This window comes from Hypomesus nipponensis, chromosome 23 (genome assembly GCF_054491055.1).
Source record: "Hypomesus nipponensis isolate SF chromosome 23, ASM5449105v1, whole genome shotgun sequence".
NCBI lineage: Eukaryota > Metazoa > Chordata > Actinopteri > Osmeriformes > Osmeridae > Hypomesus > Hypomesus nipponensis.
In genome coordinates this window covers 8,027,998-8,039,698 of record NC_140383.1, presented here as the reverse complement: position 1 = coordinate 8,039,698, position 11,701 = coordinate 8,027,998, and the positions used below count along the sequence as shown (strand labels likewise).

At 39.2% G+C, this 11,701-nt stretch overlaps 4 protein-coding genes across 5 annotated transcripts; 3 read left to right on the top strand and 1 right to left on the bottom strand.

Annotated features, from left to right (window-relative positions):
* Positions 1 to 430: 430 nt before the first annotated feature.
* On the bottom strand, positions 431 to 1,622 carry LOC146234080 (gamma-crystallin M2-like). The gene is made up of 3 exons (XM_084688762.1): positions 1,611 to 1,622; positions 1,131 to 1,373; positions 431 to 706 (listed from the first exon to the last, which is right to left on the bottom strand). The coding sequence occupies exons 1-3, from the start codon at positions 1,617 to 1,619 to the stop codon at positions 431 to 433; spliced, it is 528 nt and encodes a 175-aa protein (XP_084544888.1). The 5' UTR covers positions 1,620 to 1,622.
* A 1,983-nt stretch (positions 1,623 to 3,605) lies between these two features.
* On the top strand, positions 3,606 to 4,176 carry LOC146234079 (gamma-crystallin M3-like). The gene is made up of 2 exons (XM_084688755.1): positions 3,606 to 3,817; positions 3,904 to 4,176. The coding sequence occupies exons 1-2, from the start codon at positions 3,635 to 3,637 to the stop codon at positions 4,174 to 4,176; spliced, it is 456 nt and encodes a 151-aa protein (XP_084544881.1). The 5' UTR covers positions 3,606 to 3,634.
* A 2,738-nt stretch (positions 4,177 to 6,914) lies between these two features.
* LOC146234078 (gamma-crystallin M3-like) lies at positions 6,915 to 7,802 on the top strand. 2 transcript variants are annotated; one of them, XM_084688751.1, is made up of 3 exons: positions 6,915 to 7,013; positions 7,177 to 7,419; positions 7,527 to 7,802. In XM_084688751.1, exons 1-3 carry the CDS (start codon positions 6,915 to 6,917, stop codon positions 7,800 to 7,802), a joined length of 618 nt encoding a protein of 205 aa, XP_084544877.1. The 2 variants fall into 2 exon arrangements, with proteins under 2 accessions (XP_084544877.1, XP_084544878.1); XM_084688752.1 differs by lacking the exon at positions 6,915 to 7,013 and adding an exon at positions 7,028 to 7,051.
* A 1,852-nt stretch (positions 7,803 to 9,654) lies between these two features.
* On the top strand, positions 9,655 to 10,362 carry LOC146234077 (gamma-crystallin M3-like). Its single transcript, XM_084688757.1, has 3 exons — positions 9,655 to 9,669; positions 9,761 to 10,003; positions 10,087 to 10,362. The coding sequence occupies exons 1-3, from the start codon at positions 9,655 to 9,657 to the stop codon at positions 10,360 to 10,362; spliced, it is 534 nt and encodes a 177-aa protein (XP_084544883.1).
* Positions 10,363 to 11,701: the final 1,339 nt, after the last annotated feature.

The window sequence follows — 11,701 nt, the reverse complement described above, 5'->3', positions numbered from 1 at the left end:
GACTGTGACGCAATTTTAATGGCCTTAGTTTGTGCAAGTATTATCCCGGCTCCAGACTGGTATATGCCTCAACCAAATGAATGTAGGACCAGGATAACTTAAACCACACGTGGTGGTAGACATTGAGATACAGTACTTGCAAAACCTTCCTGTTGTAAGAGAAGACAGCATGTGATATGGTTCTCTTTTGTGAGCATGTAATGTAGACGTTGGGCCACACATTTTATGACCTGCTCGTGTTGAATATATTGATACTTTTTGAAAATATGTCAGGTGTAAAGACAGGATAGTTAAAGTAAAAAATCCTACAACAACGGTGTGTATCAGACAATAGTTTTTATTGATGGACTCAGTGGTCAGTGTCCAAGGGGGCCGCACTTCTGCTGGGCAGGAGGAGGATGGGGGGGGGGGGGGGGGGTGGCAGAGGGCTCTAGAACTCTGTGATCCTGCGGAAGGAGCCCACAACAGGGGAGTTGGCACCCCAGTCAGAGTAGTTCTGGTACTCCCCACGCTGCAGGAAGTACTGGCGACCGTGGTAGCTGGGCTGCTCATACAGGGCCCAGGCACCATCCATCACCACACAGGAGTGAAACTCGTGGAACTTGAAGGTATCAGTGAAAGATGGACAGTCCTCACTCCACTCGGCCATCTGGCCTCCGAAATCCCGTTTGTCGTAGAATCGGATCTTCCAGGAATTTCCATAGACCTTGAAATACAAAAAACGCAAACTTGTACGTTAGAATGATCACTCTATTGGTCATGTTTATATTTTTGGTCAGTTTATGCAATAGGACCTTAAACAATTCAGGACTTCTGGATGCCAGTAATGAGATTCTTGGCTGTTTTCCTGGTTTCTCATGGATGTGAGGCAAACTCCTGCCAAAACATGAGCCTTTCATCTCTTCTTTTTGTGTGTTGGCTTTTGACTGATTAATGCCTGGTTGGTGCACCCTGTGGCATTCCCTTTGAGTTGGGCATTGCCCTGCATTCAAATCTGGTCAAACATTTACATCCAATTTCTGAAAAGCCATAATCCCATCATTTCTCATGTAATATACTGTAGTGTCATCAAACTAGATTGCCTCAGCCTGACAAGGTTTGACAAGGTTTTGTATTGTTGATGGGCTCACGTTTTTAATTGAGCGGCATGATTTGATGCTGTCATTGAAGCCCATCCACTGCTGGTGGTCAGGGTACTCTCCAGGGTTCAGAATATACTGGTAGCCCCCATAGTTGGGGCGCTCGTACAGCACCCAGCAGCCACTCTCCACCCTGATAGAGTTACAGCGGCTGAAGTAGGAGTGTAGATCAAGGCAATCGCTCCTGCACTCATAGCAGCGACCTTGGAAATTCTTATCCTCAAAGAACACAATCTGTCAAGAAGGGAAACAGAGTCTGGTAAACTGCCAGCCATAAAGTTCTTAATGTGCCAACTTCAAGAGGAAGAATAATAATGAGTGAATGGATGGTGCTATTCTCATACAAATATACAGACAAACAGTTCAGGTTTCACATCCATAGATTACTGGAAAAGCTTACTCTGTGTTTGCTTTCAAAGTAAGTACATGATTTGTATATAATTAAACAATTAATTCAACACAACTTCTTACCTTCCCCATTTTTGTTATTGCTCACCTCCCACCCAACAGCAGTCCAGCTTAGGTTTATATCGAAATGCAGAATGTGCCGACAAAGGAAAGCTATTGTTAACCAAATTAGTCTGATTTGCATATCAGCTAGATGGTTGTTTCAAGTTTGATTTCCCTTTATTCCGATGTAATGGCTCTGTATCAAAGAATTGCCAGAATTGTGATCTGAAAGTTATAAGGCCAACTCCCCCAAAGACACCCTAATTGCAATATTTCCATTCAAACTCTGTATGCAAGGAATATTTATTCGTTTCTTTTGATTTACATTTAGCAGACGCTCTTATCCAGAGCGACTTACAGTACATTTCCCACAAGGCAAGTAGGCTGAAGTGCCTTGGCCAAGGACACAACTTCATGTGCACTGGCCGGGAATCGAACTGGCAACCTTCGGATTACCGGCACGATGCTCTACCCGCTCAGCCACCTGACTCCTTTTGATGTCTTGCATTTGGGACCAATGTTTTTGGGGGGGTTTTGTTTGTGTGCACTCTTCCTTGTATGGCCATTATAGACCTTTATCTTGTCTATCTTTGCAATTGTAGAGTATAATGTAATCAGCTTTTCCCGTCAGTAGTTTGTCAGTGCCTGCTTTGTTCTGATGATACTACAAGGACGCTAAGCATGTTCAGAAGTTAATTGCGAAACTTGTTGTATCCAGGTGTTTAATGATGACAGTAGATTCTACTGTTGGTGGGTAAACTTTGGAGGGTTGTCTAGTGAAAGCCTAGTCTGTATCAAAATGCATTTGATGAGCACGAGGGAGATGTCCCTGAGGCCTGGAGAGTACAGGAGCACGAGGGAGATGGGACACAGTGGCATGGGATTGAACTCTGTAAGACGCATCATGGATATTGTTTACAGTTTTCTGGTGGTGAATTATGACTATATATAAACTACACACCAGCTAGAACACTCCGATCATCAAATGCAGGCCTATTAGAGGTCACCAAAAGCAGTCATAAGAAGATTGGTGATTCGGCCTTTGCTAATTATGCCCCAAAACTATGGAACAAATTACCCATAAATATTAGGGATGCAAACACGCTAGACATTTTTAAAAGACAGCTTAAAACCTACCTTTTTACCGAAGCATTTAAGTAATTTTATCTAAGAAGGGTTTTACTACTTTTATTAGTTATATTATTGTTGCTATTTTAATTATTACTTTTATCACTTGTATTATTGTTTTTATTGATTTTATGTAAAGCACCTTGAGCTACAATTCTTGTATGAAATGTGCTATATAAATAAAGTCTTACTTACTTACTATGCAGTTTTTAGTTAGTGTACATATTGCACTACACTTAACCAGTCATTACCAAAAATCATTCTATCATCAATAGATTTACTACAGTATTGTGAATTTTACTATATCATATACTATATAATTAACGAGTATAGCCCTTCCATGCTAACAGGTGACAAAATAGTCTGAGCTGATTCATGCTGGTGCCATGCACTTCTGATTGTTGGGGGCAGCAATTGGCACAGTCCCAGATGCATACAATCTGGAATAATAAGCATTTACATAATGATTTCACAAACATTGTAGCAATCTGCTAGGTTGCTGAGTAAGGCATCCAAAACAAAAGGTCCATTAGGTCAATTACCTATCAAGTTGAGTATAAAGGTGACAGTGAGGATGAGTGGGTAAAGTACCAGTGTTATCAGACTTGGGAGAGAATCACAATGGGCAGGGTAGGATAATTCTTTGTTATTCTCTTTTATTCTCTTTTTCTTATATTAAATGTGTATGTTATGTATAATAAGGTTATATGTATAATCTAAATTATCTTTTTAAATCAAGTTTGTGCTTAAAACACTAAGAACGGTGCATATTTTTTTTACCTCAAATATTTACGACATACCATTTAATGATTTGCTTACTTAAAGTTTTACCTTTTGAAAACATGTCTTAGATCATCTTCTACGAGGACAAGAACTTCCAGGGTCGCTCCTATGAGGCCAGCAACGACTGCCCTGACATGTCCTCCTACCTGAGTCGCTGCCACTCCTGCAGGGTGGAGAGTGGCTGCTTCATGGTCTATGAGAAGCCCAATTATATGGGCCAACAGATGTTGGTGAGAAGGGGTGAATACCCAGACAACCAGCGTCTAATGGGAATGAATAGAAGCGACTGCATCAGATCCTGCCACATGATCCCCATGGTAACAAAGCTTTTTCCGATGTGTCTAGTTCACTAGCTCACATGTCTCTCTGTTAGTATTGACCCAAAAGATATTCTTTGTTACAGCACAAGGGAGTCTTCAGGATGAGGATCTACGAGAGGGAGAATTTCTCTGGTCAGATGCATGAGCTGATGGACGACTGTGAATCCATCCAGGAACGTTTCCGTATGAACGACTGCCAATCCTGCAAGGTCATGGATGGCCACTGGCTGATGTATGAGCAGCCTCACTACAGAGGCAGGCAGATGTATCTGAGCCCTGGAGAGTACATAAGCATGAGGGAGATGGGCATGGACATAAGAACTGGCTCCATGAGACGTATCATGGAATCATGTTAGAACCATGAACCAACCTCTACCTAATAACAATAAATATGCTTTTATCTTATACATCTGAGAACCATTTGTTGAATCCACAAGCAAGTGTTTTGAAGTTTAAGTGTTGATGAAACTTGTGATAAGGGGGAGCCTGCAAAAAGATCACTGGAATTTTGTTGAGTTATTTAAATTATTTAATTATAGGGAGTCAGATGGCTGAGCGGTGAGGGAGTAGGGCTAGTAATCACAAGGTTGCTGGATCGATTCCCCACCATGCCAAAATGACATTGTGTCCTTGGGTAAGGCACTTCACCCTACTTGCCTCGGGGGGAATGTCCCTGTACTTAATGTAAGTCACTCTAGATAAGAGCGTCTGCTAAATGATTAAATGTAAGTGTAATTCTTAAGTCATTAGAATGGACATTTAGTAAGACCGTGGTACCTTGATGACAGATGAGAGATCAAATTGAGTCTTGATTGGTCAAATTGTCACATTCACAAAAATGTGTAGTGTTTAGTTTTATTGTTTCAAGTATTTTCACTTAAACAGCAAAGCAAATGTTTAATGATCAAGTATTCCCAGCCAGCTATGGAAGGAAAATATAAAATGATTGTAATTGTGATCTAAGGGTTCAGTCTCAAGAAATAATTCAATGTTAAGGGGGATATTCTTTGTTCTTGTGTTAAAGCTTTTTGAGGACAACACCATGTTTCATACCTACCATATTTACCTCACTCTAATCTGGGCATCAATAAACATCCACACTTAGTTAAATTAGTTGATTTTTACAAAACAAAAAATTACATTCTATATATCTCTGCAACAACTTAACACAAGTTTTTGCATGTGTGTGTGTGTGTGTGTGTGGGTGTGTGTGTGTGTGTGTGTGTGTGTGTGTGTGTGTGTTGCAGGGTAGGGTAATGTCAGAAAAAATACCGAATATTTTAGCTTTTCATTTAAAAAGAAACACACCAGATTGCACTTTAAAGTATGAAAGGTGTACTAAATGATTTCATTAAGGTGTTTTGGATCCTTGTGAAGAAAAATATTCCCTCAAAAAGTGTTTCAAGTCAGAACAAGCACTAACGGATAATGATGTCAACAATCCTAACCTACAAGGAGGCAGTGGTCTGCTTCCCCTGAGTTTTGAGTTAATTGATTTCACTTGTTGCTTGTTTGACCCCTTTTAGTTTGCTATTCAAACCCCAGTGTTTCCTAGTTTCTTTGTGAAGTCTTACTCTTTTCTTAAACAGTCTGTCGGAGCCTTGTTTTATGTAGTTTTGGCCGCTGTTGGAAAAATTGAAGATGTAACACATTTATTCTGTATAAGAATGATTCTGTGTTCAGCATTCCTTGTGTGTAGAGAGAGACCTACCCCCAAATCTGAACTTTGGGTAACACGAGGCATATGTAAACAAGGTGACCTGGGCTGGCTGACCACTTTGTCTTACTGGAGAGGCCATAAAAGATGTCTGGCCTTGTCTGTGTTGGGTGAATCATGTGGTCAAGCTTACAGGGGTCAAAAGGCACACACGCACACACTCAAACGCGTATGCACACACGTGCACCAGGTCTACGCAAGAAGCCAATGAAGAAGAGCCATGGAACACTTGCATGCCTTTGTCTTAACCAATGGCTGCTTAAATAGCTAGCTAGCACAACATGCTAGCAAACAAACTTTGTAGCACAATGGCGTGTGATGTTTTGTCTCCTTGTGGGCCGGCCGCAAGCAATAAAGCTTTCTTAAACTTGTTCACCGACTGACTGTGCAATGCTTGATAGATTAATATTTCTGACAGCCACTCTGTGCTTCGGCTATTTGCCTGTCTTCTGATTACGATTTTGGATTGCCTATATTGCCCTGTTTGCCTGTATATAGACCTCTGCCTGTTCCTGGACTATCCTGTTCTACAATAAACCCTCTGCACTTGGATCTTGAGTCTACTCTGGTTACACATGGTGTTGTGCAAAAATACTTTAGAAATTATGAAATGAAAAAACAAAATAAACCTTTACTCAAAGTTGCACAAATACAGATATACAGTACATAAACAAGATTGTTTGTTGTTGACTAGGACTTTACACAGTACTGCACAATAAATGCAGGTGTCTAAATAAATGTATCAATTATAATATGTTGTATTCCACAGCTTACAAACATTTCTAACAGGTGTTGGTTCATGATGTTCAAGTCTAAGTGACCATAGCAATCTATTGTACAAGTATGGGTCTGAGGATATTTGGATTCACAAGGATTAGAAAGCCTTATTAGATTAATCAATTCTGATACCATTCATTCCACCTCTTCTTAAAAACATTAATTATTCAGAAACACATGGATTTAAAACATGACATTTTTATCATTTAACAATGATAAATGTACAATATTTTGCAATTGGATCTTCAAAGCAGGTAGTGGCTTAATCAATATCGCCAAAAGGAACGCTAATGCTTTTACAGTATGTATTGTTTATCATCCAGCATTTAAATTGATCTCAATGTAGAATATGTATGAAACATTCACAATCATTCATGATACTCACAATGCATTGACCTGTACTGTATAAACAACTTTGTTATCGGCACATATTTAGAAGCTTCTGTTAATTCTTTATGCAAGGAAACAATATAGACACATGCATCTGCAACAGAGATGCATAGAGACAGATAATTACCCCAGTAATGTCCCCACTGCTCGGTAGGCTTCAATGTCATGTTGCTGGGTCAGGGGTTTACACAATAGCAGCTCACTCACTCGATGGCATTGGTCAGGTATAAAAGTAAGAGGTTAATACAGAAATGGCATCAGTGTAGCCACAGCACCGTTCTGACAACCACCAATATGACCATGGGCAGGGTAGGCACTCTAGTACAACTATGTCTATGTTTTCATCTGCACTTTTTTATGTATATTGCTTGATTTGTTATGTTTGTTTATTATAGCTAAAATCCATATTGTAAAGAAAGTTTGTGGTGTGATTTTGTTTAGATTTTATCCAAATATTTTATTCCCACTGTAGATCATCTTCTACGAGGACAGGAACTTCCAGGGTCGTTCCTATGAGACCAGCAGCGACTGTCCTGAGCTGACCTCCCACCTCAGTCGTTGCCATTCCTGCAGGGTGGAGAATGGTTCCTTCATGGTCTATGACCGCCCCAACTACATGGGAAACCAGTATTTCATGAGGAGGGGAGAGTACTCTGACTACATGAGCATGATGGGAATGAAAGACTGCATCAGATCCTGTCGTATGATCCCCATGGTAAGCCGACAGTGCCAACACTGAAGAGGAACTGTCAAGTCAAAAAGTTCACCTTCACCATTGAAGAATGGCTACTGTTTTATCTGATCAATGTCTGCATGTTACAGTACAGAGGAAACTACAGGATGAGGATCTACGAGAGGGAGAACTTCGGAGGCCAGATGCACGAGCTGATGGACGACTGTGACAACATCATGGATCGTCACCGCATGTCTGACTGCCAGTCCTGCAACGTCATGGATGGTCACTGGCTGATGTATGAACAGCCAAACTACAGAGGCAGGCAGATGTACATGAGGCCTGGAGAGTACAGGAGCTTCAGAGAGATGGGCATGGGCAATATGAGGTTCATGAGCATGAGACGTATCATGGATTCTATGTAACAACATTTTAATTCATAATATATATTGATTAAAAGGCTGTTTTGAAAATCCAGTAGAGTGTCTGTCTGGTTATTCTTATTCTGAAGTTTAGTTCTGATATGACTACTTATGCTGGAGACACACTAAACGATTTATTAAAATATTATAAGATTTTTAAACTGTGAGAGTCCACAAACATGATTTAGATTTAGCCGTTTTGCTCCTACAGTGTTTGGTCACTCTTAACACACCTCACACCAAGGGGACATCTGATAAAATAATCTGCGGAACCATCAAGACAATCGGGACATTACCTAGGATTGTCGGAAGGGCCAAAATCGGACCAATTATCCTGTGATGTGTCCCCAGCATAAGGGCAAATAAGAAATTCTTTGTTTTGAAATTTTTACCTTAACAGTAGGCCTACACTTACTATTTTTGCAATTAGAACAATATTGTAGTACATAGGAATTGTGGGTATTAGTAGACTGCTATTTTTTTTGCCCCTGATAAAAATATCTCAGCCATGCCTTTATCCACTGGTGTGCACACACATATTCTGTTAAGGTATAACACAATATTAATTAGGTTCTGTTTGTATATAGATACAATTTTACAGACAAAAAGGTGATATTTTGAACACATCTATGAGTGACGTTATTGTGGGGATAAATAAAAGATGTAGTTCCCAATCCTGATCTTCGGGCCCCCTGCCTTGTAATCAAAATCTAAATTTTCCCTATTTTGTAGCTAACCTAGTCAATCTTATTTTGTCAAATTATTTATTTAAGGAATCACCAGTATGTAGTTATGTGAGGAAAGATTTTCTATTTAGATAGTGTCCATGAAGAGTGGCAAAGCATTGCATTGTATATAATATAAGTTGTGTACGTTGTTGAATACTATTTGAATTACTTAATTGGAAACTTTTAAGTCCACTAGAGTATGAAATTGAGATTCTGGTAAATCCTTAACCCAATAACCCTGCCTACTCTGTGCTTGTGCCACAAGGCAAGGTAAGGGACTTTATTTATACATAGGAAGGATTATGAGCCACTGCTTGCTTGATTAGCAAAGCCTTGTCAATGTTAAGTATGTTGTCCTCCGTCATCCTCCATCATTAGCAAAAGACTTTTGACCACGGCACTGTTGATGTTACAAAAGCTTTGTGGGTTTTCAAGACAACCTTGTGTTCATGAGCATGAGATGTATCATGGATATGTGCTTGATATCACTGACGTGTTTGTGCCTTTTCGGAATTCCACATTGTCAATAAAGTTTACATAACTATATTTTGAAGTCCATTTGATTCTTAAATGCTCACAGCATGTCAACAAGTAGTCTAAGCTGAGAAGTATAAGATAAGCTTCTGTCCTGACCTGTTCACATCACAAGAAACAGTTATTTAACTGGAGGGAGAAAGTCAATCAAATAAAAACTAACCATCTGGATCACTTCTCAACCAGATAAGTGTTTAACTTGTTTAGTAATGCAGCACAAATATAATTTAAATTTGTAATTTAATGCTGAAAAGTCAACATTTTAAATATTCCTGCAAAATAGCCATTTTGTTTAATATCCTTAATCATTATATGATCAAACTGGTCATTATATAAACTTTCTAATAGCTGCATTGTACTGACTTCTAAATGAAAAAAACAACATTCTAAAATCTTCTAGGGGTCTAGTCACATTGAAATGTGATGAAGGGCGTTCAATACTGTATAGGCCAGTACCATGTTGCTGGGTCAGGGGTTTACACAATAGAGGGGATGCAGATCCTTTCGGTTTGGTCAGTTATAAAAGTAAGAGTTAAAACAGACAGAACATCAGTTTGGCTGCAGCACAGCTGTTAAAAACAATCACCTACAAAATGACCATGGGCAAGGTGAGCATTGTGGCAGTTTGGTTTCATATCACCATTCCAGTTTTTCTGAATTGTAAAATATCTATTTTGTAATGTTTTTTTGTGCTTTCAGATTATCTTTTACGAGGACAGGAACTTCCAGGGTCGCTCCTATGAGACCAGCAGCGACTGTTCTGACATGTCCTCCTACCTGAGCCGCTGCCACTCCTGCAGGGTGGAGAATGGTTCCTTCATGGTCTATGACCGTCCCAACTACATGGGAAACCAGTACTTCATGAGGAGGGGAGAGTACTCTGACTACATGAGCATGATGGGAATGAAAGACTGCATCAGATCCTGTCGTATGATCCCCATGGTACAATCAAAACAATGTATACAGTAAACTCATAAAAATTGCATTGTGGACTTGTGTAACATACACGTGTATTTTTCTAACAGCATAGAGGAAACTACAGGATGAGAATCTACGAGAGGGAGAATTTTGGAGGTCAGATGATGGAGCTGATGGATGATTGTGACAACATCATGGATCGTCACCGCATGTCTGACTGCCAGTCCTGCAACGTCATGGATGGCCACTGGTTGATGTACGAGCAGCCAAACTACAGAGGCAGGCAGATGTACCTGAGGCCTGGAGAGTACAGGAGCTTCAGGAATATGGGAATGGGAGGTACAAGGTTCATGAGCATGAGACGTATCATGGACTCCATGTAATAACATTTGAATTCAATGTCTGACAACCTCAAGCATAACATTTTAATAAATTGATGTTTTCTCAAATCTGCACTGGAATATGTGTTGTTTCTCCAATGTACATACTGGAAGCATAAGTTCTGTACCAGCAATAATGTGTTCACAATGGATTGATTGATCCCATCATTACACCTCATGATTTTCTTATGTCCTTCTTTGTCATTTAAATCTGGGTGCCAGGTCTCCAGTAATATCAAATGGTCAAGAACCTGAAACATTAGAACATTTCAACACAAATTCCTCTAATACAAAAAAATTGCATGATATAATACCAAAGGCCCATATTGTACGCTACATTACCACTCAGTAAAAAATACAAACATGCCACATCCTGTAACATTACAATGTAATCACTAATAATCCACAGTATAATCATCAAATCAATATGTTTCTATAAGCAATGTCAGAAAGGGCTTCACATACGCCCATAGAACTGCCCCACAACCAACTAAAACCCTTAAGGAAGACAAGGAAAAACTACCAGAAAAACTCTTGGGAGGAGCAATTCAGTGAGAGATCCCCCCCTCTTCCAGAGGCGGTTGGTGAAATCATCAAATAATCATGTTTATGATCAAATGATGGAAAATGAAAGTTACATGCAACATACTGGAAATTTGATCAAGTGTATGTTGAATTGTACCAGTTAAAGCTCTTAATTTAAACAATCCTGCTATGAAAAAACACTTTGAAGCATGATCAATCACTTTCAACCTTCAATGATACAGAATAATATCTTGATTAATACAGAATGCCACAATAAGTAAAATTATGAATTTATTGTTTCAATTGACCCTCCTTAACATCAAATGCAAAGTTGTATACATATGTATTTATTTATAAGTTCCAGTAAGTTGAGTACCTACATTTGATGATCTATTATAGATGTGTTTCAAACAGTGGATGGTTTGCATGGAAATTTCAGGCCGACAGTCCTGAAATACATCATGAGGACATTCTTGTGATTCGATTATGAAGAACTAAATCTGATTAGAATCATCATCTACACAATCATCTACTTACAGAGTGTGACAAAGTTAGGCAAGGTTATTTTTCATGGCCATCAGTATGAACACTTGGATCCATATCAAATGTTGTAAAAAGGTTTGTGCGAATTGCAGTAAATATTATATTCTGCATTAAATATGGTGTGACAGTACAAAACTGATTTAGTAAAAGTATAGCCAAGTTTACCATGAATTCAGATTGGATTTAAATGTATTGAACACAAAATGTATTGCCAAACAGTTCCAAACACCAAATGGTGCAGTAATTACACATTCAATTCACAACATTTGTGACG

Bases quoted from the DNA above. Each gene is read 5' to 3' on its own strand.
- LOC146234078 (XM_084688751.1), top strand. From the start codon at position 6,915: ATGGCATTGGTCAGGTATAAAAGTAAGAGGTTAATACAGAAATGGCAT. The intron at 7,014-7,176 runs GTAGGCACTCTA...TTCCCACTGTAG, and splicing joins CCAATATGACCATGGGCAGG to ATCATCTTCTACGAGGACAG. The intron at 7,420-7,526 runs GTAAGCCGACAG...TGCATGTTACAG, and splicing joins CCTGTCGTATGATCCCCATG to TACAGAGGAAACTACAGGAT.
- LOC146234079 (XM_084688755.1), top strand. From the start codon at position 3,635: ATGTCCTCCTACCTGAGTCGCTGCCACTCCTGCAGGGTGGAGAGTGGC. The intron at 3,818-3,903 runs GTAACAAAGCTT...TCTTTGTTACAG, and splicing joins CCTGCCACATGATCCCCATG to CACAAGGGAGTCTTCAGGAT.
- LOC146234077 (XM_084688757.1), top strand. The intron at 10,004-10,086 runs GTACAATCAAAA...TTTTTCTAACAG, and splicing joins CCTGTCGTATGATCCCCATG to CATAGAGGAAACTACAGGAT.
- LOC146234080 (XM_084688762.1), bottom strand. The intron at 707-1,130 runs GTGAGCCCATCA...TTGTATTTCAAG, and splicing joins CATGCCGCTCAATTAAAAAC to GTCTATGGAAATTCCTGGAA.